The sequence below is a fragment of the Mirounga leonina genome, unplaced genomic scaffold (genome assembly GCF_011800145.1).
Source record: "Mirounga leonina isolate KUSES-001 unplaced genomic scaffold, KU_Mleo_1.0 Mir_168, whole genome shotgun sequence".
NCBI classification, from domain to species: Eukaryota; Metazoa; Chordata; class Mammalia; order Carnivora; family Phocidae; genus Mirounga; species Mirounga leonina.
Window position 1 is genome coordinate 50,969,665 of NW_023270426.1, and position 26,435 is coordinate 50,996,099.

The 26,435-nt window shown below is 47.4% G+C and overlaps 1 protein-coding gene across 2 annotated transcripts in view; it reads left to right on the forward strand.

Annotated features, from left to right (window-relative positions):
• Nucleotides 1-10,751, forward strand: part of THBS4 (thrombospondin 4) — a 44,134-nt gene extending 33,383 nt beyond the window's left edge. For both annotated transcript variants that reach the window (XM_035014740.1, XM_035014739.1), the window contains exons 14-22: nt 1,294-1,412; nt 2,524-2,576; nt 5,064-5,257; nt 6,218-6,396; nt 7,021-7,069; nt 7,167-7,363; nt 7,992-8,164; nt 9,869-10,008; nt 10,540-10,751. In XM_035014740.1, the coding sequence (XP_034870631.1) occupies nt 1,294-1,412; nt 2,524-2,576; nt 5,064-5,257; nt 6,218-6,396; nt 7,021-7,069; nt 7,167-7,363; nt 7,992-8,164; nt 9,869-10,008; nt 10,540-10,601 (1,166 nt within the window). In that variant the 3' untranslated portion in view covers nt 10,602-10,751. The remainder of the gene's footprint in view (nt 1-1,293; nt 1,413-2,523; nt 2,577-5,063; nt 5,258-6,217; nt 6,397-7,020; nt 7,070-7,166; nt 7,364-7,991; nt 8,165-9,868; nt 10,009-10,539) is intronic.
• Nucleotides 10,752-26,435: the final 15,684 nt, after the last annotated feature.

The following is a 26,435-nucleotide window of genomic DNA, read 5'->3' on the forward strand; positions in this document are numbered from 1 at the left end:
ACCCCCACCAGCATCCTTTCCATGCCTGCGAGTCCTCAAAGTGGAGAGTGGAATGAGGGGGCCTTAAGCAGGGTCGCAGGCTACAACTGGGTCTGGCTCCTCCTGCAGACAATCGGGCATCTCCTGGGAGACGTGTCCATGTCCTGCCTATTCTGGGAAGAAGGTGGAGGCAGGGAAGCTGCATTACCCCGCTCCTGGCTCCACAGAAGGGGCCTTCGAGTGTGGGCTGTGGGAATGGCACCCCCTGGAGCACAGCTTGAGCGTTGGAGCCTCTCGGGATGTGAAGGACACGTTTGGGTGTTTGTTTTGTTTTGTTTTTTAAGATTTATTTATTTGAGAGAATGAGAGAATGCAGGGGATGGGGAGGGGGGAGGGAGAGAGAGAGAGAGAATCTCAAGGAGACTCCCTGCTGAGCTCCACACAGGGCTTGATCTCAAGACCCTGAAATCATGACCTGAGCCGAAATCAAGAGTCAGCCGCTTTACCGACTGAGCCACCCGGGGGGCCCCGAAGGACACTTGTTTCTATATCGCTTCCATAACACATAGATGACTATCATCAAAGTATAGACTGGATCTGGTCGTTTCTGAAAAACATTTCACATCATGAGGGCCTTGAGAGAAAATCTTTCCAGAAAGGTACCCCCTCCCCTCCACCCAACCAGCCAACACACACACATACACACACACACACTCCAGAATACCTACACCTCCCTAAAACATGACCTCATCTTCTGCAAGCCTGACTGATGGCCAGATCCAGGGGTATGCTGGCAAACTAGCTCAACAAAACAAAAAAGCCCCAAGTTGTAGCATTTGCCAGTTTCCATGACAGAAATACCACTCCCTCCATGACTGATTACCAGCTGCTGGTGCAAGAGGACATGATGAGACAAAGCTGAGAAGAGAGGGCACGGTGGGCCTGGCTCCAGCACGCCACTGCCCCCACCTTCAGGTCCCAGTCTTTTTTCACACCCCCACAAGGTCCCTCTCCCGGGTCAGCCCACCTCGCCCTCATGACCTCCTCATCTGGTTGCAGTGATAGCCCTTGACGTCTTGGACAACTTAAAACTCCATGGATAAAGGCCTCAGGTGACCATTCATTTTAGGTCTCCCAGAATCAATCCATCCTTTGATGTTACTTGCAGATAACTGTGGCCCTGGGACGATGGCCCAGGCACAAGTCACTCCCCATGTGCCTGGGTACACGCTTGATCTCTTAGCACCTAGAAGTCTGTGTCCTAAACCTCTCTGCGATGTTCACCTGACTCAGGGAAGCTTTCCCTTCTTGTAGGAATAAAGAACATTCTGGACAACTGCCCAAAAGTTCCCAATCGTAACCAACAGGACAGGGATGGGGATGGTGTGGGGGATGCCTGTGACAGTTGTCCTGATGTCAGCAACCCTAATCAGGTGAGTAGCATTTGGGGCATTCAGACTCTAGGCTGAGCTCCCCTGTGCAAAAAGTCTTTATGACAAGTGCTTAAAGACACCGGCTCAGCGCCTTGTTGTTACCATATGCCTACTGGAGTAGAGGTGGTGGGACTGCATACTTCAGGCCTGGAGGTCCTAGGAAGACTGCTATGGGGATGCTGAGGCCTTCTGGGCAGATCTCACAGGCTGCACACTGCCCGTGAGGCGAGGAGCAGGAGTTTAGTGACCAAAACCAGTTGGGGTTTTTTGGGGTTTTTTTTGTTGTTGTTGTTGTTTTAAAGATTTTATTTATTTATTTGACAGACAGATACATAGTGAGAGAGGGAACACAAGCAGGGGGAGTGGGAGAGGGAGAAGCAGGCCTCCCATGGAGCAGGGAGCCCGATGCGGGGCTCCATCCCAGGACCCCGGGATCATGACCTGAGCCGAAGGCAGACGCTTAACGACTGAGCCACCCAGGCGCTCCCAAAACCAGTTGTTTTTGCTGAGAGGAGCATGCAACATGGCAGCTAACCATTGGGAGCCTTGTGTCCTTTTAGTCCCCGAACCCCTACACAGCCTGGGTAGGGGCGCCTCAGATGCGGTTCAGTCAGCGACATGTTGTTTCCCTTCACACTCCTCCTTCCTGTCTGGATAATTGGATGGGATGTGTCATGTATTTTTAAAGCCCTGCGAGAGGGGTGTCATTGTTGCCCTCCATGACTCACTCTCATTCTGGCTCAATTCCAACATGCAGAAGCAAAGCAAAATCAGTTTGCCTTGTCCCCAGGCCTGTGGCTGGCTCCCCTCCGACCCATGCCAGAGTTCCACGTCTCCACCTGCCACCATCCTGCCCCGGCGCCCTCTCCAATCAGCTCATCTGGTGTGTAGGCAGCCCAGCCATGTGGCTTGATATTTTGGAAGGCTTTTTTGACAATTCAGCATTGTGCCTACACCAATATGGTGTTGTCCTTTTGCAGTTCTGCACCAACCCAATTCCAGAGAAATAATTCTTGAGATACAGTGATGATGGACCAGGTCTGCCTTCTCCAGAACATTCTGTGCATGAAGGCCCAGGGATAAATAATAACATGTTCTGTTCTCTTTGCAGTCTGATGTGGATAACGATCTGGTTGGGGACTCCTGTGACACCAATCAGGACAGGTAGGGCACATTTTCCCAGCTGCATTAGGGCCAGATGAAGAATTCGGAGACAATTTTAGCCTTCAGAGCTTTCTGCTGCTACCTTGCTTTGGGATGTCTCTGAATAGATTGAGAGAGATTGAGCTACTGGGGGGACAGCAGCCGGGTGACAGTGTCAGGAGGGGCCACGAGGCACTCCATCAAGTGAGACTGAATGACAGGAGAAGCAGTGGAGCATCATGCCTCAGAGCTGGAGTCTGGATGACACAGCTAGATACACATCCCAGCCCCTTCACTTTGCAAACTAGCTAACCTTAAGTCACTGGTCTCTGTGCCCCAGAAGTCTCACCGGAAAAATGGGGATGACAGTGGCATGTAGCTCATAGGTCTGTTGTGAAGACTGAGTTAATTGACAAAGAGTGCATGTTACGGTTTCCCTTACATAGAAGCATTCAATAGGTTTAGCTCTCTTACTATTATACTCTTTCGGCTCAGGACAGCTTCACCACGATCCTAAGATAGAAAGCTGTCAGTTTGCTGAGGGGTCACTGTGATTTCATTGTCTTTAGAATTTGTTCATTCCGTGTTCATTACTTGGTGGTAGTGTTCTGGGCAAATGAGTTTTGTCAACCCTCCCAGCCCCACGTGGAGGTAGTCCTATATTAAGATACGGGGCTGAATCAGATGCTGTTGGAACATCACCAAGAACGTAGACAAGCGCACCTCTGCCCTGGAGGCGCCTGCAGTCCAAGGCTCTGTCCCCTTTCATCTGCAGCGGGAAGGCTTAGAGGCGGCGGGACGGGCTACAAGAGGGAACGGACTCGGGAAGGCAGAGCAGGAAGCAACAGGTCTTCCCTCCCCGACCTCCTCTCCGAGGGTGCCCTACAGACAGTGGTTCTTGAGCCAAGCCCTGTGCAAGGACAGCTCCTAGAAAGCCCCATTTCGGTCCTTGTGCCCAGTGTTCTTGAGGCCAAGTCCACGTGAGCCAAGTGAACTTCAATGGACTTTTCAGTTGCGCTCTCAATTTCTTCCTCTGCAAAGTAGAGAGAATGAATTGTCCCTTGCAGCTTCGGGTAAAAATGAATGAGAAAGTAGGTAAAGCTCCCACCGCAAGGCCGGCCCTTGGGTGACCAGCAGCAAACCACGGCTGCGTTACTGTTACCACACGTGAGGAGAGGCAAGTCAGCAACAGAGTCTGCCATAGGGGGTCACCATTTCTGCGTGCAAGGTGGGACTGGTACCCTGCAGCCCCCCTAAGTGGTGGACATCAAGAATGTTCCCTGTTGCAGGTCCTCTTGCACAGACTGCCATCCAAAGAATCTCTAAAATATCCTACCCAGTCAGCCTCTAGATATTTGCCTAAAATAAATGACTCATTCTGCTCCATTTTAATTCCCACAAGCTTGAACCTTGGGGAGGAGGACAGGAACTGCTTGTTTTTGCATAAAAATGTTCAAGGCTATAGAATGGCTGCTAATGGAAATAGCTCAGTTGTACGATTTAGAAAACAGCCCTGCTGTAGGCACAGGCATTCCACTCTTTGAGCCGTGTCATCTTCTGCTTGTCCAGGTGGGCCTCATTTTCTCTGGGACCCATCTGGTCTGAAGGGCATGGACCGGTCTCTAACTTCCCTCCCCTGTCCTACCCTTGCCTGGGACAGGCCATGGGAGGAGTGAGGTGAAAGGAGTATCCGTTCTGATTCAGAGCAGCCGTGGGAGGCCTCCATCAACTCAGGGGAACCTCTGGGGACAGGGCAATCTCATCCGCGGGTGGCCATTAGGCCTGGAAAAAATGAATTGTCACATGGGGGAGAGAATGAGGGTTCTGAGAAGTGCTTGAGAGCAGGAGTGAGCCCAGACTCCATGCTCCCCTCTCAGGAAGGGGCGGCCCTCTTCTCTCTGCGTTCTCCCTGTGGCATTCACATCTGATCCTTCTTGGGTCTGCTGGCCAGGGAATGGGAGGAGGAATAGAAGACATTGTAGGGCTTCCCAGGAGCCAGTACGTAGAAATGCTTTATCATATATTCAAATGTAATATGCAAAATTCTCATCACGTAAGCATTTAATCTTTGTAACAACCCTATGAGGTAGGCTCTGTTATGCCCATTTTACAGATGAGGACACTGAGCCAAAGAGGGGTCACATGCTGGTAAGCGGCTGAGCCAGGATTCACACTGAGCAGCCTGGCTCACTGCCCTTCAACCTTTGTTCCCCTTGTACATTTTCTGGGTTGGGCAGGGAGGGGGACTGATCATAGTCCCCAGGGACTGATAGGAGCATCTGGTCACAAAATCAGAAATCAGCCTTCATCTTCTTCAGTAGGATATGATCTGCTTGTTTCAACAAGATGAGGAAGTAGGAGAATGGTCTCTGAGGCCCAGAGGGCAGCCTTGTCTGAAGACATAGGGGCTTGACAAAAGACAAGCTCCCAAACCCCAACCCCCACTCTGTTTCTTATCCCTGTTCTCTGCTCACCAGTGCCACACATCTCCTCTTCTTTCTACCACAGTGATGGAGACGGGCACCAGGACAGCACCGACAACTGCCCCACTGTCATTAACAGCGCCCAGCTGGACACTGACAAGGATGGGCTTGGTGACGAGTGTGATGATGATGATGACAATGATGGCATCCCGGACCTGGTGCCCCCTGGACCGGACAACTGTCGGCTGGTCCCCAACCCAGCCCAGGAGGATAGCAACAGTAAGTGGGCTCAGCCCAGGGCTGCATGGGACCCCCAGGCTCCCTTTGGCCGGGCACACAGCGGCACATCTCTCCCAGGGCTTCTCTGAGCAGTGACGGCTTGTGTGGACAGTAGACAGCCGGTGGACACCGTTCTCGAACTCTAACTTTGCAGCTTCTGAGGAGCTCTGGGATGAGGTCACATGGGACAGGGAGGCAGCCGGATGCTCCTGCTCAAAGGGCTTGGGCAGCTGCTCCACCATCTTGCTCCTTTCCACCAGGAGTCACAGAAAAGGAGCAGGACAGAGAGGAGGGCACAGCAGCAAATGGCTTAGATGGGCTCACAAACTCGGAGGGCTGCGAGGGCCAGGCCGATAAGGAAAAGCATGCACCAAGCCAGAAATGAGACAGAGTAGTGAGGACATGGCGCGTTGGTGAGGCGTGTCCATCCACGGCTCTGCAGTGTTTAATTCAAGTATGTTAATACCATGTCAGCTGCACAAAACATACCACGAGCCAGATTCAGCCTCAGGATCAGCAGAAATTATGGTCTTAGAGACACTCCAGCGACAATAGTTTCCATTTTTCATACGTTCTACAGAAAGTGCTACAGACATGTGCTTATGTAAGGGCAGCCTTAAGATCCACCAGTTGGTGAACCCCCGTGTCCTCAGAGAACATGCAGCGTTTCTTATAAGAGCAGTTTTGAACAGCTGCCTTCCACTCTGTCCCCAGGAAATTCTTTTGGTCAAATACAGTGGGGCTTACCAACTCACCATGAAGACTGACTGAAGGGTGGGGCCTGGGGCCACCTCAGCCATGGCTAATTCTGGGCTCCTCTGCCCACATGACTTGCAAACTGTTGCCCTGGAGGTGGAGCATGGGCTCCCTTCGGCTCCTTGCCCAGCCCTGTCTCTGGCAAGAAGCCGTGGTGCATGTGGGCAGTAGCCAGCTCCTCTCGTCCTCCCGCACCCCACTCAGGCGACGGCGTGGGAGACATCTGCGAGACAGACTTCGACCAGGACCAGGTCATCGATCGGATCGACGTCTGCCCGGAGAATGCAGAGGTCACCCTGACCGACTTCAGAGCCTACCAGACCGTGGTCCTGGACCCTGAAGGGGACGCCCAGATCGATCCCAACTGGGTGGTCCTGAACCAGGTATGTGCCACGTGGTTGGCAGCAGCTCAGCTCTGCCTCTCGGCACAGGCCCTTCTGGGAGAAGTAGGTAACCGTGAGAGGGTGCGCCGTCCCGCACCGCACGGACTCCTCACAGTGGCCCTTTGACAAAGCACTGCCACGAGCCCCAGTTTACACGTGACACGGAGCCGCATCCATCTGAAATGTTGGCTCATGGGAGCATCACAGGGAGTGCCTGGGAATGCTGGGATGAGGACCCAGGCAGTCTGGCCCTAGAGCCATGTTCCTGCTCTCTACCCCACATCCTCCCTGTTGGGAAACTCCAGACGGCAGGCACAGAGAGGCTTGGATTTTTTACCCAGCAAGTCACATTCATTAGAAGTGTGTGTTCTCTCAAAATTAAGCTGATTCAGCAGACCCTTCATTACAGTTCTAGCAAAATTATTTCTATTCCGCTTTTTTTTTCCCTCACAAGTCTATGCTTTCCTGGAGCACATAATAGGGTAGAGCAGTTGCTCAGATAATGCAGTCTTTGCGTGGAGGTCAGAACACGCTGACCACTCCCCAGTGCGCCGGAGGCTCTGGGCCTCCTCGGGCTTCTCCACCCTCTACGATGGCCCTTAACTCCTTCAACTTTCTCTGCAGGGCATGGAAATTGTGCAGACCATGAACAGCGATCCCGGCCTGGCAGTGGGTAGGTCCAGGGCCTCCACACCACGTGGCTAGAATCCAGTCTTTGCAGCTACTCACGTGGCTGGCCCACTTCTCTGATCCGCTTCCGGTCCCTCCAGGGTACACGGCGTTTAACGGAGTTGACTTTGAAGGGACCTTCCACGTGAACACCCAGACAGACGACGACTATGCCGGCTTCATCTTCGGTTACCAAGACAGCTCCAGCTTCTACGTGGTCATGTGGAAGCAGACAGAGCAGACATACTGGCAAGCCACGCCGTTCCGGGCTGTCGCCGAGCCCGGCATCCAGCTGAAGGTAGCCACAGGTCTCCATCACACATCTCCCCTCTGCGCCCTTTACCCTCCTTTTAAGTCCTGTTCTCCCATAGGGCATTTAGTTCATCTATGAAGTTGAGGGGTTTGTGCTAGAGTTCAGGGCAGGGAAGGCCAGAGCCCACCCAGGGCCTTGCCTTCATTCCTATGTACAAGCCACATCCTAACCTCTGGGTGACTGACCGGGAGAGTATCAGCCCCGGTGGGGATCACCAGTTGGGGGAGCTCCGGGGACACGTCAGCAGGTGCACTGTGCCGGAAACTGGCTCATCTGTTCCTGAGCTGGGGCCAGCTCTGGCTAGGAGGGCCGAGATGCTGCCTCTGTCCCTCCTGCTGGGAGAAAAGGCAGACTTCGGAGCACTCACGGGACAGATGTGGGGAGCACTGGATTTACAGCTGGAAAAACAGGGAATGGGTTAATGGGGTATCGGCCAGTGCTGAGGACTCAAGGATTAAGGATCACCTCAGTAGAAAGGACATTTATGGGCTATCTAAATCCAAGGCAGCCAGATTGTAACCATGAAGTCACCACCCCAGGGACCCAGGGACCCAGGAAGCAGGAAAGGTGGGCTGTGTATCCTGTTCTAAAGCCTTGCCTATGGCCTTTCCAGGCCGTGAAGTCTAAGACCGGACCCGGGGAGCATCTCCGCAACTCCCTGTGGCACACCGGGGACACCAGTGACCAGGTCCGGCTGCTGTGGAAGGACTCGAGGAACGTGGGCTGGAAGGACAAGGTATCCTACCGCTGGTTCCTGCAGCACAGGCCCCAGGTGGGCTACATCAGGTACGTGGAGGACCTACCTCCTCACCTGCACCTGAAGCCAAGGCCACCCGCATTCTGCATCACAAGGCCTTTGCTGTCCCGAGCAGTCCTGACCCGGGATGGCCTCCGAGGGCATGCCGGGACTTCATGGCCCACAGTAAAGAAGTGGGAAGGAGACACCCAAGCTCAGACTAACCACCTGGACATTAGGGCCAAGCTGGGGGTAGAGGGACCTTCTAGATGGGGGCGGGGGGGGGGAGGAGTGGTCTCAGCATTGGAGGACGGAGGGGCTCAACTGGGGATCGCCTTTCTGCCATGCTGACCAGTGGGAGGGGAGATGTGGCTCAGCCTCCCATCCACACCTGCCCTGGATGGCGGCTTATTGTGGTGAGTCCCTCACAGTCTCTTCCCTGCTGGACTAGAAACGCTATGAAGGCAGTGCCTAGAGCTCTTGGGCTCTGGGCTGCCAGGTCTTCCCACACGTGGCAGGAACTGATCTTCACGTGAGCCCATACAATCTGCCTCCTTTCCCTCTAGGACTATTAAAAAAACAAATACTAAAAAGTATTCTCAGTAGGAATGGATGGCTTCGGCTGAATCCTTGAAATTGAGACCACGTACTTCGTCGGTCCTCAAACTTGCAGATCAACACTGACGCCGGCTTACGTAATGCACTGAGGAAGGAGTACCAATTGCTATCTCCTGACCAGGGCAGGAAGGCAGCCTTCCGGAAAAAAAAATCCTGACCGCTAATTCACATTTTGTTCTTCTGTGAGACATTAAGTCCAATGTACTGTTGTCACGTTCTCAGTCCTGCGAAGCCTAATGCCTCCTTTTCTGTCCCAAAATGAAATCACAGAAAATACAATCTGATCCCTAACAGCTATAATAGAAAAATAATTTATAACAAAATCACGCAAATGCTTAGACACCACAACATGAAATAGAAGCAGTGACCTTCTAGTGCAGATTGTTCTGCCTGTGACTTAATGTCTAAAAGGGAGAACAGCTCTTTTTAAGCAAAACAAAGTGCTCCGTAATTTCTCAGTTTACCCCGGAAAATTCAGTATATATTAAAACAGTGCAAAAAAATACCTGATGTAGACAAGTAAAAGGAAGTTCGGTTCTAGGTCCAGATAATTATAATTGGGCTCTTCACCTACGCAAGTGTCTGGAGGAACACTCCAAAAGCATATAGGGTGCAAGACAAGTTTCTCTTCTTCTCTCCAGGGCCTTATAAGCCATTCAGTATCCCTGGCTTCTGTCATGAAATGCCAGAGAAACAGCCAGAAATGTCCCCACAAATTTCTAAAACCCTGCTTTAGGGAGCACTACTCTGAGATTCCACCAGAATCTATCATTCAGACTGAAGGAAAAGCAGTGGTTTTTAAGCATGATGTCTAGACAAGGTAACCCAGAGGACAGTGAGGTCACCAAGTGTCTTGGTCTTGGGTCATACTGTGATTTCTCTTTAACTCCTCAGCAGGTACCCACCGAGTTGGACTCTGTGCCCAACATCATGTTGGGCCTTTGGAGAGAGAGAATATGGGAGGGCATGAACATACAGTCCCTGGCCGCATGGAGCTCCCCATCTAGTAGGGAAGGGGCAACAGCTAGAGCAGTCCTGGCCTGTGAGAAATGGATCATGAAACCGCAAAGGAGTGGGTCTGACCTTGACCTTGGTTTGAGTTTCATGGTGACCAGCTTGGGCTGTGTTGTCTACAGGGTGCGGTTTTATGAAGGCTCCGAGTTGGTGGCTGACTCCGGGGTCACCATAGACACCACCATGCGTGGAGGCCGGCTTGGCGTGTTCTGCTTCTCCCAAGAAAACATCATTTGGTCCAACCTCAAGTATCGCTGCAATGGTAACATACCTTCTTATTACTATACAATATTATTACTAGAATTAATCAAATAATACCACCTTATTTTTATAGCACATTTGCCTCCCAGAAGCCCAAAGCTCAAGCCCCATATTCATTAAAATGTAACTGTCTCTGCGTAACTGAAGTAAATTATAGATCTTTCTTCCCCCCTATTTGATAGATGAGGAAATTGAGACCCATAGAACTTAAGTGCTTGGCTGAGGATTTGCGGGTTCAGTGAGAAATTCATATTTAATTTACGGGCAGCCTTTATTTTCTTATGGCTCAAACATAATCACACTCAAAATCCACTCTGCCTGCTAATTTCCTTTAGGCCTGTGAATGAGCACTCCTGGGCTTTACGCCAACAATTTGCAAAGCAGCCTGAGGTAGAAAATGGCTGTGGAGCCTTCTGGGGCCTGTTGCTCGGGCTGACAGTGACCCCTACAGGACGCTTGCACAGCACAAGCCGGACCAGAATTCCAGGGGAAACAGCCTTCCTAACCCCCTCGTGCCTGTTTTTGTTTGCAGACACCATCCCAGAGGACTTCCAAGAGTTTCAAACCCAGAATTTCGATCGCCTGGAGAATTAAGCCAAGGAAGCAATCTGTAACTGCTTTTCCAAACATATTTTTTAACTTCCTACAACTATTTTCATATACACCGTGGCTTTCTTTTACCAGTCCAGATATATCAAACTTTTTATATGAATGGGGCAATAAAGAAGAGAGAATTTCTAAAAAGCACGTTACTCAGACATTGCTTACGTGTGGCTCAGGCTTTGATGGTGTGTGTGCTGGTCTCTGAGGGATGCATGTTGATCTTGCAGGGAGATCCTTTTTGCTCAGATGGGGTCAGTCAGTGAGATTGAGCAAGTGCGTGAGGCAGAAGGCTCAGGCCAGAGTCTCTTTGGTCACTCCAGCTTAGCTTCACAGAAAAGTCTTAACGGTGCCATCAGCAGTCTTCCTCTTCTGGCAAAGGAGCCTCAAAAACATGACTTTTCCTGACCAATCCTGGAGCAAATTTGTCCAATCCTTTCTGACCCCCCTCTCCCACACCACACACCGTCCACACCTGGACCTTCAGCGTCTTGTTACGCTTATTTAATAGATGTGGCTCCCCCTAGTGGAATGTAAGCTTATTGAGCTAAAGGACCCTGTCTTACTATCCTTGTCTCCCCCATGCCCAGCATTGTACCTGGCTACAGTAAATATCCAGTACGTGTTTGCGGGCTGGCTGCCTCTTAAGTAACACGGACAGTAGTGTGGATGGATCCTATAAGCCCTACTACAACTCAAACAGCTCCTCACAACATACGCTTCAACTATGATGGTATCCATGACATCACATCAGTGCAGGGCGGAGATGCACCTCATCTCTACACTAGCCTTTTCACCACTCCATTTGTAAGGCAAAGATCCTGCAAGTTTTTTATAAATTCCCCAAGAATTCTGTTTCAAATTCCTGGAGGTCTCTTAAATCCTAAATGAAGGATAGACACAGTCACCACAATTTGAGCATGATGTCAGGAGGCAGAAAATACAAAGGCATATGCGTGACCACTATGAGATATGGAGGATTTCGAGATATCTACCTACACATGTAAAGCCTAGAGACAGATGTTGCCTCGTAATGCAGAATGTTGGCTCTCCTACATCAAGGTTTTCAATGAGTGGACAGAACTCAGGCCTGTCTACCAACTGTTCCCTCAGCTGACACTGTTTAGTCTCCCAGGGGGATTCTGCTCCAGGAGCTGCCCTCCAAGGATTTCTGTGCCATGTTGCAGTCATGGGTTTTTTCCAATCTGTGGTTCTACATCTATAAATCTTTCCCAATTCCAAAAAACCTCGGAAAGACAAGTTCACGTGGTTAGAGATTATCCTCTTTCGATCTTACCCTTTTCCCTCACTTTTTGTATCTCAGGGAAAGGTTATTATTTCCTGAGCCTTTAGGGACTCTAGGAGCTCTTCCACTCACTTTATCAACAATACAGTTAGGTGAGACCTTTATGGTCATTTTAATGCCCTTTTACTGAGTCTTTGGCACTTTCCTAGCCAGTCTGTGATGAAAACCACAGATCCACTTCTTGAGAGATTTCATTCTCATCATCGAAGTACATACCAGATCCTGGACAGGAAATACAGTAATCTCTAAGGGGAAGATGTGTTGGTCAGATCTGGATGTGAATCTGAGATGAATTCTTACAGTATCTTGATCTGACTTTCGGTGAGCCTGGTTTCCTTATCGAAACCATCCTGTGGCTCCCATGTTCTTTCACTGCCTTCCTGAGGCTGGTGGAAAGAGGAGCCAGGCTTCCTGTGCCCTCCCTACCCCCAGGTCTCCCTGCTATTAGCTGTGTCATTGCTCTGAGAAAGCAGTATATCCACAGGAAAGTCTCCTTAATCGGTACTTTTCTGTCTATAACCATGATAGTACCATCAACCTACTGGAGATCAAGAATCTAATTGCATCCCTTAGGGAGCTTATTACATTGTTGGGAAGACAAAAGTCATTACATACAGAGAGCAAATAGATCCAGTGATGTGCTGAAGCCAGCGCTTACCAGCTTATGACAGCCAGCCATTAAGTTTTGAGGAATTTTTTGAGCCAGTTGTCAAGCTGTTGATAGTTTGAGATTAGCCATGGTGGAAATATTTACAGCACAGAAATTGGCAAACACCACAAAGCAGGGCACCAGAGAGCTGATTGTCAAACATTTACCAACACACAACTGGGTGGGTACACTATCTTGTCTTACTTCTAGTCATCCCTCCTCAATATCTTGGGAACTGGTATAGAAAGCCTGAAACTTTCAGAAAACTTCGTGTTTAAATGGAGAAGTAGTGGGGCACCTGGGTGCCTCGGTTGGTCAAGGGGCCAACTCTTGATTTCAGCTCAGGTCATGATCTCAGGGTCTTGAAATCAAGCCCCACGACAGGCTCTGAGCTCAGCAAGGAGTCTGCTTCCCCTCTCCTTCTGCCCCTCTCCCCCCCACACACGCTCTCACTCTAAAATAAATAAATTTTTTTTAAAAAATGGAGAAGTACCAGAAAAAAATGTACAGAAAAAGCTTTTTGACATTGGTCTTGGCGGTGATTTTTTTTTTTTTAAGATTTTATTTATTTGACAGAGACACAGCGAAAGAGGGAACACAAGCAGGGGGAGTAGGAGAGGGAGAAGCAGGCTCCCTGCTGAGCAGGGAGCCCAATGCGGGGCTCGATCCCAGGACCCTGAGCCAAAGGCAGATGCTTAACTGAGCCACCCAGGGGCCCCAGCGATGATTTTTTTTTTTAATATGCCAAGAGCACAAACTGCAAAAGCAAAAGTCAGCAATGGAACTACATCAATCTCAAAAACTTCTGCACAGAAAAAGAAACTAAATGAAAAGACAACCTACAGAATGAGAGAAAAATTTTGCAAACCATCCATAAGATAAGGGGTTAATATTCAATATATATAAAGAATCATACTACTCAATAACAAAAAATCTGATTTTAAAATGGACAGAACTAAATAGACATTTTTCCAAAGAGGACATCAAAATGGCCAAGAGACACATGGAAAGATACACAACATCACCAAGCATCAGGGAAATGCAAATCAAAGCCATAAGGAGCTATCACCTCACACCTGTTAGAATGGCTGTCATCAAGACAAGAAACAACAAGGGCTGGTGAGGATCTCGTGAAAAGGGAACAGTGTAAAACACTGTTCGTGAGAAAGCCAATTGGTCCAATCACTATGAAAACCAATATCAAGTTTCCTCAAAAAATTAAAAATAGATCTACCACACCATCCAGCAATTCCACTTCTGGGCATATACCCAAAGGAAAGGAAAACAGGAGTTCAACCTGATACTTGCACCTCCATGTTATCGCAGCATTATTCACAATGGCCAAGATATGGAAACAACCTGAATGCCCATCAATGGACGAAAGGATAAAAAAGATGTGGTAAATATACATGATGGAATGTTGTTCAGCCCTGAGAAAGGAGGATATCCTGTCATTTGCAACAACACGATGGACCTTGAGCATGATATTCTAAGCAAAATAAGTCAGAGAAAGTTAAGTACTTACGTATGATATCACTTATATGTGGAACCTAAAAAAGGCAAACTCCTAAAAAACAGAGTAAAATGGTGCTTACCAGAGGATGGGGGTGGGCAGGATAAGACTGATGGTGTTTTGGTTGAAAGACCTAAATGTGAGACAGGAGTCCATCAAAATCCTAAAGGAGAACACAGGCAACAATCTCTTCGACCTCAGCTGCAGCAGCTTCTTCCTAGAAACATCGCCAAAGGCAAGGGAAGCAAGGGCAAAAATGAACTTTTGGGACTTCATCAAGATGAAAAGCTTTTGCACAGCAAAAGAAACAGTCAACAAAACCAAAAGACAACTGACAGAATGGGAGAAGATATTTGCAAATGACATATCAGATAAGGGGCTAGTATCCACAACCTATAAGGAACTTATCAAACTCAACACCCAAAGAATAAATAATCCAGTCAATAAATGGGCAGAAGACATGAACAGACATTTTCCAAAGAAGACATCCAAATGGCCAACAGACACATGAGAAAGTGCTCAACATTGCTCGGCATCAGGGAAATCCAAATCAAAACCTCAATGAGATACCACTTCACACCAGTCAGAATGGCTAAAATTAACAAGTTAGGAAACGACAGATGTTGCCGGGATGCGGAGAAAGGGGAACCCTCCTACACTGTTGGTAGGAATGCAAGCTGGTGCAGCCACTCTGGAAAACAGTATGGAGGTTCCTCAAAAAGTTGAAAATAGAGCTATCATACGACCCAGCAATTATACTACTGGGTATTTACCCCAAAGATAAAAATGTAGGGATCCGAAGGGGTATGTGCACCCCGATGTTCATGGCAGCAATGTCCACAATAGCCAAACTGTGGAAAGAGCCAAGATGTCCATCTACAGATGAATAAAGATACAATGGAATATTATGCAGCCATCAAAAGGAATGAAATTTTTCCATTTGCAACGATGCGGTTGGAACTGGAGGGTATTATGCTGAGCGAAATAAGTCAATCAGAGAAAGACATGTATCATATGACCTCACTGATACGAGGAATTCTTAATCTCAGGAAACAAACTGAGGGTTGCTGGAGTGGTGGAGGGTGGGAGGGATGGGATGGCTGGGTGATAGACATTGGGGAGGGTATGTGCAATGGTGAGCGCTGTGAATTGTGTAAGACTGTTGAATCACAGACCTGTATCTCTGAGACAAATAATACATTATATGTTAAAAAAAAAGAGGAAGAAGAAGAAGAAGATAGCAGGAAGGGAAAAATGAAGGGGGGGATATCAGAGGGGGAGATGAACCATGAGAGACTATGGACTCTGAGAAACAAACTGAGGGTTCTAGAGGGGAGGGGGGTGGGGGGATGGGTTAGCCTGGTGATGGGTATTGAGGAGGGCACATTCTGCATGGAGCACTGGGTGTTATGCACAAACAATGAATCATGGAACTCTACATCAAAAACTAATGATGTAATGTATGGTGATTAACATAACATAATAAAAAAAAAGATTGATGGTGTTTAAGAGTACAAACTTGCAATGAGTAGTAAATAAGTCACAGAGATCTGAAGTACAGTATAATGAATATAGACAATATTGTGCTGCAATCATCAAACTACTAAGAGACTAAAACTTAATTATCCCAACTGCTAAAAGGAAAGAATAATTATGTAACATGATAGAGGTGTTAAATATCACTACGATGGCAATCATATTACAATATATAAATGTATCAAATTAACAAATCGTAATGCTTAAATTTACACATTACATGTCAAATAGATTCAATTAAAAAAAGGGGGAGAAGTGGAAAAAGTTGTGAGAATCAGGAAACACTTGAGAAAGTCTAGCCAGATACCAGCAACACACTATGGGAATGGACTAGCCAGTATGGGACCCTCTCCCCCAGTTTGAAACCTGGGACTTTTAAGTGTTTATACCCAACCCTAGTGCAGAAACCCAAGTTTCCATGAGTTCTATTCATGTTAGTAAGGTCTTCATTTGAATCTTATTAGGAGTTGGAGCAGTCCTCACTCACTCACCGACTAGGATGAATTCATTCTATTGCCTATCTTCCTCCTGACTGTTCACTGAGACCAAGGCTCCTGAGGGAGGGGCGACTGGGAAAAAGAAGAGGGATGTCGCCATGGGGAAAGACCATACCAGGGTAGACTCCCACGGGAGGTGGGGAGAGTTCCCGAAGCAGGAGGAGGGCACTGGGGCCATGTAGACTCCCGCAGGATGCGGGGAGAGTTCCGGAGGAGGGCACTGGGGCCACGAGGAGAAGGCCAAGAGCACAGAAGCAGGGGCAGAGAGGGAAGTGGAGCATGTTTTGTCTTCATCCAACAAAAAGGAAGCTCTTCCTCCTCTTCTCCCAGGTTACCATTCCTATATCTGAGAATTATTACAGGTGACTGTCCTTAGCTTAATGCGGGGCTATGGAGTGAAAGAGAACGAGAAAGATCTAGAATCCAGTCACCCATTATTTCAGTATCTATAAGCATTTTAAAGGCCCAGACTAGAAAGATAACTTGGAGTATATTTATACAACAAAAAAGAATCTGTCCTGGAAGAAACTAGAGAACTAGGTCATTAGTGATACGAATCAAGGGGAGTGAGGCATGAAGTACCCTTGTTAAAGGCCATACACTTAGGGTCCCTAAAATCATTGGGTTTATGAGCACTCAGTCTTCCTTTCAGAGGTATGAGCAAAATCCCCGGCAGTGTCCACAGCTCCAAATCTTACATCCTTGTCCAAATCTTTGGTTAATAAATAACTTCAGTCCACTGAGAAGTTTACCCTAAATTTCTTGAGACAGTGTAGTTTCCTTAATGGGTCAGGGTTTTTTATTCCTGAGAAAACTTAAGTATAGAGATGCTAAACCTACCATCCTAATATTGTTGTGTAGTGTTTAGGAATTATCTTTGAATATATGGTATTAATTTTTTTTTTAAGATTTATTTATTATAGAGAGCATGAGAGTGAGCAAGTGCATGTGGGGGGAAGGGCAGAGGGAGAGAATCTCAAGCAGACTCCCTGCTGAGCATGGGAGCATGAGAGGGGGGCTCCATCTCTCAACCCATGAGATCATGACCTGAGCTGAAACCAAGAGTCTGACACTTAACCAACTAAGCCACCCAAGCACCCCTGAATATGTGATATTTAAAGTACTTGAGGGGCGCCTGGCTGGCTCAGTTGGAAGAGCATGCAACTCTTGATCTCGGGGTTGTGAGTTTGAGCCCCAAGTTGGGTATAGAGATTACTTAAATAAACTTTTTAAAAAAATAAAAAATAGCAGCATCAAAAAAAAAAAAAAAAAGAAATCTTGCCATTTGCAACTACGTGGATGGAACTAGAGGGTATTATGCTCCGCAAAATAAGTCAATCAGAGAAAGACAATCATCACATGATCTCACTGATACGTGTAATTTAAGAAACAAGGTAGAGGATCATAGGGGAAGAGAGGAAAAAATGAAACAAGACGAAACCAGAGAGGGAGACAAACCATAAAAGAATCTTAATCATAGGAAACAAACTGAGGGTTGCTGGAGGGGAGGGATGTGAAGGGATGGGGTAACTGGGTGATGGACATGGGGAGGGCACGCAATGTAATGAGCACTGGGTATTATATAAAACTAATGAATCACAGACCTGTACCCCTGAAACAAATAATATATGTTAATTAATTGAATTTAAATTATAAAGGGGAAAAATTTTAAGAATACAAATAAAGAATACACAAATAAAGTACTTGACATATTTTAAAGAATTTGGCATATTAGAGAATCTAATAAATTGAACTTGTGATTCAATTAAAAATGTATAGTTATGTATTTGACTTTAGACTTCCGGTTTTAAGTTAAATGGTATGAAAGAATTTGGTTGACTATATAAATAAGAGTGAGGTGGTTAAGATAAATTAAATCCACAATATTTATGTTTGTTATAAGAGTTACTTGAGTACCTACATAGTTTTGTGAAATGACCAAAAAATTAAATTTATAAATGAAATTTAAACATATTAAGTTTATATAGTCTATTATAAATTAATATACTTTAGATGCTATAAATTAATATATTCAATTTATAAATGCAATTGAAAATGCTTGTGGAAATTTAAGTTTGCAAATGAGACTAAACAATCAAAAGCTTAAAAGTGATGATAAATTTTGCTGTAGAGTAATAAGTACATTTGTTATTTAGAGAGCATAGAAGAGTAATAAACTTTTTAAGTTGAACTTACAATCTTAAGGTTTTGCAATTTGTATCTTTAATTAATCAAACACTAATTTTAAAAACCAAAGTAGCCATAAATTTTGCTTTCTGTGTACAAAAACTGCCCTCATAACGGAAAAACAAAACCAACAAAAAAGAGCCCAGTGCTAGTCTGGGGAACTACATCCTCAACTCCAAATTAGCAGCGACAGTTCGAGAGCACAGGCCACGTCTACCCTGGGGGCTGTCACTGCACAGAGGGGAAAAGAACATGGGTGCAGCATCCCGTGGCTCCAGGGGCGTCACCGGGCAGTGGGCTGCAGCCTCTCCAACGGCCTGGGTGACCCTGCTCTAGCTATCACAACCTCATTTGCTGGCCATTTGGCCCCAGGAATGTGCTAGGCTGGACTTGGGCCAGCCTTGACTGGGGATGTGGCAAGAAGCACCTCTCTTTCCTCCCCACCTCCCCCGTATTAAACCTTAAAAGGATGCCTAAATGCACCTACTTATCTGGAGGTGGGGGTGAAAGAGGCCTGCAGAATGAAAGCTCCCTTTTCTGGCCAGACGCCTGACCGAGAAGTGACCACGGCCTATTCCTGAGCCTCTCATAAAAGAACGAAAAGTATTTTCTTCATATCGCCTGCCCCCTCGGCTATGCAGTAGACATGAATCCAGACCCTGAACTCAGGTTTGTGAGAAAAACAATTTTAATTCCCAAATTTCAACTTGTTTTTATTTTGAAAGCTCATCCTGCCAGACTCCAGAGAAACACTACTCCAGTCTTTCTCGGGGTTTCCATTCTTCTCCCAGGATCAAGACTCCAGGATACCTTCTCAGTACCAAAGTGTGAGGGGATGGGGAGTATCTGTCCACACGGATTCCTGCTAACATACCCATGGTCAGCACCCACCCTCCATTCTCTGAGGCTACAAGACCCCAAGTAGGGCCGCCAAACCTGTACAAAGCTGTGCAGCCATTTCTCTCCCGGCCCTCACGTTTGGGGCTGCAGGGAGCCCTACAGGCATCCCCTCCGCCCCTTCTCCCTCTCCCCTAGTGTGAGAGAATCTATCCCTAGCCGGAGGAGGAAAGCCTCACCTTCTCCCTTGCTTTTGGCCAAGAAATTCTGTCTGTTCCCAGTCTTCCTTTACTTACGCCCCCAAAGTTCTCCCAAAGCCTTAGCTTGCAGGCTGGCTCTGACTCACACCTGCCACATGCCTTCTGAGGTAATAAGCTCAGTGTCCACCCCCTGCCTGAACGGGAAAATTGGGGAGCAGGGAAATATGAAAGGGAGATGGGGTCAGTGTCTTAAGGAGTTACCCTACCACAGTCTGAACACCCTCAAATGTTGATGATCTAAGGTGCAGGATCCGCTCTGGGTTTCTGGGGCCTACCAAAAAAAAAAGAAAGCGCCACCAAGAATACTGTTTGGAAAAGTCAGACTTGCAGAATGAAATCAGAGTTGCTCAAAGGCAGAGGGAGAGTGGCAGAAGAAGAAGAAAAAGGGATTCCTCAAGGCTGGAGGAGCAGAGTGGCCTTGTCTGCCCCACTCCTACATGGTGGGGGAGAGTGCGAGGAGCTTCTCATGGCGCACCTGTTCCTGACTGTGGACTGGACACCCAGCCCACAGCCCGGAGCCGTCTCCAGAGGGCCGCACTCGCTAGGGCAGGCAGGCCCATCATGAGGAGCGCCAATGCAGCCATCCTGGAAAAAAGCACCACCTCCTCTCCCTGCCCCCCCCCCCCCCATAAGCCCAGGGAACCTCGGGAATGGGGTTGAGGAAGAAGCCCCAGTAAGAACCGACAGGGCAGGCTGGCGGAGTGAGAGGGCAGGGGGACGGAGCAAGAGCAGGGGGCGGGACTCTGCTCAGCACTAACAGACGGGAGCTGACCAAAGAGAAGTTGAGGAAGGGAGGACATGGGGGGCAAGGCCAAAGAAACCTGCACTCAGGGGAAGGAAGGGGGCCATCGGGAGAGCCACGACCACCTCCAGGCCCCACACTCCCAACTCCAGAAGGTGTTTCTGGTGACACTGTCCCTCCAACCTGGTCACCAGAGGCCGAAGCAGGCAGCCCTGGACCCACGTGCAGAAACAGGGAGCCTGCCAAGCATATTCACTATTCTAAAACTCCTGTACATGTGCTGTTTCTCTAAGAAGAAATGGAATGGAGTAAAAGTTAAGACAGTATTAAGGAAACCAATCACCAGTTTATATTGAGCAGAATATTAGCTAAGAGAAGTATGGGTGATTAAATGATGTAAATGGGGAAAAAGTAAAATGGAAATCAAACAGCTTTGGCTTTACCTCCTAATTCACATCACCAAGGCTGGCCCCCAACTCGGTTTCCTGAGCCACTACAAATTGACCTGGATGATCAGCTCCTACTATTTGGATTTGTTCCTAGAATCAAAAGATGCCCGTGTTTAGACCAAGCCACGTCCTCCATCTAGAAATTCCACAAATAGCCCCTGAGCTGAGGGCTCCATGGGGGTGGAGGGACTCGGGTCTCGACCCCACCCTCGAGGGGCAGCTCTCAGAAGTCGCAGCTTCAGTTCAAAGTACCCTGAAGAAAGGATTCCTTTCAAACATTTAGCCAAGCTATGATCTAGCACACAAGTTTCCCTTCAGTACGTTTACCTTGCTAAGTAATATCAGATTTATACATCATAAAACACAATAGGAAATCACTGTTGGTAACATATGTCTCGATGAGAAAAGTTTTCCAACTAAGTGTAAACATCTCTTACTATATTTGGGGGGTTTTCTTCTAAATAGCTGTTCTTTAATTGCTTTTTTGATCCCACCCAGTAGAAAAAAAACCAGTACCAGACATCTAATGTCAAAGAAAAATTTATGGAAGGAAAATTCTCATTGAAAATGTTCTCCAGGGGCACCTGGGGGGCTCAGTCGGTTAAGTGCCTGCCTTAGGCTGGGGTCGCAATCCCCTGGTCCCGTCCCGGGATTGAGTCCCACATTGGGCTCCCTGCTCAGCGGGAGCCTGCTTCTCCCTCTGTCCCTCCCCTCCCACCGCTTGTTCTCTCTCTCTCTCATTCAAATAAATAAATAAAATCTTTAAAAAAAAAAAAAAAGGAAAGAAAATGTTCTCCATTAGTTTATTTTTAATGCATTATGCTCACAAGAAGCCCATCTCACTCCCACCCCTCTCTCACCAGACTTCTGAGGATCAGGGGTTGAGAACTAACGTCTCAAAAGTCCCTTCCAACCCTGTGGTTTCTGTGAGCTCCTGGAGGATGAGTACTGTGCAATATTTATCTCTGTACCTACCCCCAGCCCCTAAATAAAGTATCTGTTGAATTGGAAAAGCCAGTTGCCTCAAGCCCCAAAGCGAGCATCTTCAAATTCTTGTCTTTCTCCATAGAGTCCACGAGGGGGCAGCAATCCTCCAAAAATAGGTCTATTCTTAGCAAGCCACTCTGTACCCGCTAAAAAACAACTCCTGAAGTTCATTAAAAATAACAACTACAATTTATTAAACACTTTACTTCTAGCATAGCCAAGCTATGATCTAGCACACAAGTTAGTACAGTACTTACGAACTCTTATTTACCAAAACATTCAACTAAATAAAAACCAACAACCAGGGGCGCCTGGGTGGCTTAGTCGTTAAGCATCTATCTGCCTTCGGCTCAGGTCATGATCCCAGGGTCCTGGGATCAAGCCCCGCATCGGGCTCCCTGCTCCGCAGGAAGCCTGCTTCTCCCTCTCCCGCTCCCCCTGCTTGTGTTCCTGCTCTCATTCTCTCTCTCTCTGTCAAATAAATAAATAAAATCTTTTAAAAAAAAAAACCCAACAACCACACATGAAACAAATGAAATGTGAATTATTGCCAATTAGGCTCTAAATAAATACAGAAGCCTCATTTTCTTTGTTTCTTTTCCAGGAGTGCCTAGAGAAGACCTTCCTTGTCCCTCAGCCTAAATTCACACGATAATCTTCTCTGTGAGGCAAGCAAAGAGCCCTGCATCCTTCCATTCATCACTCACCCACTCATCAATCGAACATCTATTGAGCAACTGCTGTGTGCCAGGCCCTGCACTAGACCCTGTGAGGGACACACAACAGGTCAGTCCAGCTGGCTTCAGTCCAGGTCTCTGTATGAGTGAAAGCCATTTTTGCTCTAACGCTGATAAGTGCAAAGCAATAATCTGTTTTAGGACCAGATGAAACTTAAAGCAACCCTCTGGATTCCCTTGCTCTCTGACTCTATCTGTAAAGCATTTGTCTACTGGAAGAACTCCTACTTCCTTAGTCCTGAGAGTTTTTAACTAGGCCAGAAAGAGCCTTGTCCTGATTGTCCCACCGGGGAGAGTAACTTGCCAGGGAACAGAGGGCAGCTTCTCAGGCAGGGACAGGTGGCTTGACAAAAGTTGCTTCAGTCAAAAACTGTTTGGCCTGCAGTGTTCTCATTGTTCTTGGCGTTTTTTGTTTGGTTGGTTAATTTCTGCAACCATTTAGAACTTGGAAGGGTTTGTAGTCCAAGACGGCAATGTAAGAAGACCCTGAACTCGCCTCCTCCACAGACACACCAGATCTACCCCCTCTATACAGCAATTCCTCCTCAAGAAGGACTAAGGGCTAGCTGAGCAGCTTCTGCACAACAAATGATTGAGAGACCCCATAGAGAACGTCACAAGATGGAGACACAGTAACAAGGGGAACCCCCATCCCCGATGCTGTAAACTGCACTGGGGAGGGATGGTATCCAGAGACCGTGAGTGCATTTATCTGTCCTGAGGCACAGAAAAAAAGCTATAGTTTAAAAGGGCAATTAGAGGGGCGCCTCGGTGGCTCAGTGGGTTAAGTGTCTAACTCTTGATTTCAACTTAGGTCATGATCTCAGGGTCAAGAGGTCGAGCCCTATGTCGGGCTCCACACTGAGCATGGAGCCGGCTTGAGATTCTCTCTTTCCATCTCCTTCTGCCCCTACCCCCCTGTATGCTTGCTGTCTCTCAAAAAAATAATAAAACAAAAAAGGGCAACTAGCACATAAAGGAACCAACCCTAGAACCCTGCCAGACTGTGGGAGAGCTGCTGGAATGCTCTTGGGGTTAGAGGGACTGGTGAGCACCACATTTTATGCCCACCACCCCCCCCCGGTCCACCTTGATAGTGTGGACAGGAACAGGGTCTGCACCATAGCTGGCCTGCCACCTCAGTGAGCCCCAGGTCCCCTAGCATATATCATCCCCAGCCAACCCACAAAGGTGGTCCCAGCATGGTGTATAACGAGACACCCCGATCAGTCATTTCATCAAGGCGACACAGGTTGCAAAGCACCCTGGAACACTCCAGGCCCCCATTACTTTGGCTCCAGACAACTTGTCATGGAACCCTCAATGCAATACAACCCAGGAGCCCCTGAGACACACTGACCTTGGCTCCAGCCACGCTCACAGGCACCACCTACAGAGAAGGCCCCAGAATCCTCTGGTCTGTGCCCACCTCAGCTCCAGCCATAATGCCTGAATGCTCCCTGCACAAGACAACCTGAAACACCCTGGGGCTTATACCCCAGATTCAGCTATCCTGTCAGATTCAGCTATCCTGTCAGGGCACCTTCTACAGAGAAGGTCCTGGGACCACCCTGGCCCATGCCTACTTCAGTTCCAGCCATCCCAGCAGGGCAGCCCAGTACAGAGTGTCCCCAGATGCCCAGCCCATGACAGCAACAGCTCCAGCCAACCAACCAACCAAAGTCACCAGGAAAGCACAGTCTTCATAGGGAGTTACCATACGCAAGACCATTCCTTCAAAGTTAGAAGATGTTCCACCTAATTCATAGAAACAAATACAGAAAGTCAAGCAAAATGAGGAGATAGAGGCATATGCTCGAAACAAAAGAATAAGATAGAAACCTCAGAAAAAGAACTTAGTGAAATGGAGATAACCAATCTACCTGATAAAGAGTTCAAACTAATGGTCATAAAGATGCTAACAGGACTGAAGAGAAGAGTGGATAAACTCAGTGAGAATTTCAACAGAGAGATAGAAAATATAAAAAAGAACCAATCAGACTTGAAGAGTACAATAACTGAAATGAAAAATACACTAGATGGAACTAACTGTAGATTAGAGGATGCAAAAGAACAGATCAGTGATCTGGAAGGCAGGATAAGGGAAAGCACCCAAGCTGAACAGCAAGAAGAAAAAAGGAATTTTTTAAAAATGAGGATGGGAAAGACTGAGAAGATGGTGGAGTAAATAGACCCTAAGCTTGCCTCGTCCCAGGGATACAACTAAGTAACACTCACATCAACATAAGTAACGCAGGAAATAACCTGAAGACTGGCAGAATAAACTCCACAACTAAAGACCGGGAAGACGGCACATCAAGGAAGGTAGAAAGGACAAAGACACAGTTTGGGAACAAAAAGGACCACGACCATCCATGGTGGGGAGGGAGTTGGTGGTGCAGAGAAGAGTGAAAAACAGATGTTCACACCATGGAGCCAACACAGGGAAGACGAATCCTCCTAATATTTTGCTTTGAAAACCAGAGGGGACAATTTTAGTGAGTTTTTACAACCAGGAGAGCTTAAAGCCTGCGATTTTAAAAATCAGAGGTCTCAGCTCTGGCAGAGCCCAGAGGGTGTACCCTTCAAGAGACACCACCACAAACAGTCTATGCAAATACAACCCAGAACCAGCATTTTGAAACATACCAGGGACAGATGGGAGGGAGAGTGATTTACTCATCTCAGAGTGTGACTCAGAAGGCAGGGATGATGGGGAGACCCCTCCAGGAACAAAGGAACTGGCATATGCCATTTACTTCCCCCTCCCACCAGCATAAACAACAGCCACCTGCGAGACCCAGGGCACCCCGACACTCCTTACCTAACTTGCTAACACCAAGCCCTGACCAGCCCCCACTTTGGCAGATCCACACTTTCCAGTCACACTTGCCTCAGTCCTGACACTGTAGGCCCCCTCCCCAGAAGACTGGTGCAAACCCTGCCAACACATCTCCCAACCTGCGTAATTTGCAGACCTCAGTTCCAATGGCAGTGGTGGTAGCAGGTCTCATTTCACAAGCAGACCAGCACACCTTATAAAGGTGCACCCCACCCCTGTTGAGGAAAAAACACTGCCCACAGCAGGCGAAGAGACACTGCACTGAAGGAAAAAGAGGCCAGGATTCAGCAGCAGATCTCATGCCACACACACAGGAGACACTCCCTGAAGCACCAGGCCCTGGGGAACAGAGGACAGCTCAGGACAGGGCATTACAGGACCTCTTCTTCTGAAGGCCATTACCATCCAGAGACGTAGGTGATTTTTCTAATGAAACAAACACAGAGAGTTAGACAAAATGAGGAGACAGAGAAATATGTCCCAAATGAAAGAATAGGACCAAACCAGAGCAAGAGACCTAAGTGAAACAGATGTAAGTAATATGCCTAATAGAGAATTTAAAGTAATGGTCATAAAGATATTCACTGGACTTGAGAAAAGAGTGAAGGACATCAGTGAGACCCTTAACAGAGATTTAAAAAAATAAATAAAGAGCCAATCAGATGCTGTTCTTCATGCCTGAATTTTTTTATATAAAAATGAAATATTTCTACCTCTTCACTGCCTGACACAGCTCTAGAATACACTTTTCCAATTTCTGCCTCTTATAACAACAATGTGTAAGTTCATTTTCTATAAAGATTAAAAAGACAGATCATGCCAATATCTAGAATACTTGACCAGCATGTTTTCTATAACTGATAATCTTTTTAAAGTTTCCTTTACTTTCACAACTCATTATTGATAGGTCATGTACATTTCTCAGAATGTTGTCTCTTTTGGGAAAACATCTATCACGTTCCTTTCATACAGAGTTGTCGTATCACTGTGCTGTATCCCTGAAACTAACATAACATTGTGTATCAACTATACTTCAATAACAATGTAATGAAATGAAATAAAGAATATTTAAGATTCTGGGGACACCTGGGTGGCTCAGGTCATGGTCCCAGGGTCCTGGGATCGAGTCCCGCCATCAGGCTCCCTGCTCAGCAGAGACCCTGCTTCTCCCTCTGCCCTTCACCCGCATGTGCTCATTCTCTCTCTCAAATAAATAAAATCTTAAAAAAAAAAAGACCCATCTATATGCTGCCCACAAGACACTCACCTCAGACCTAAAGACATGT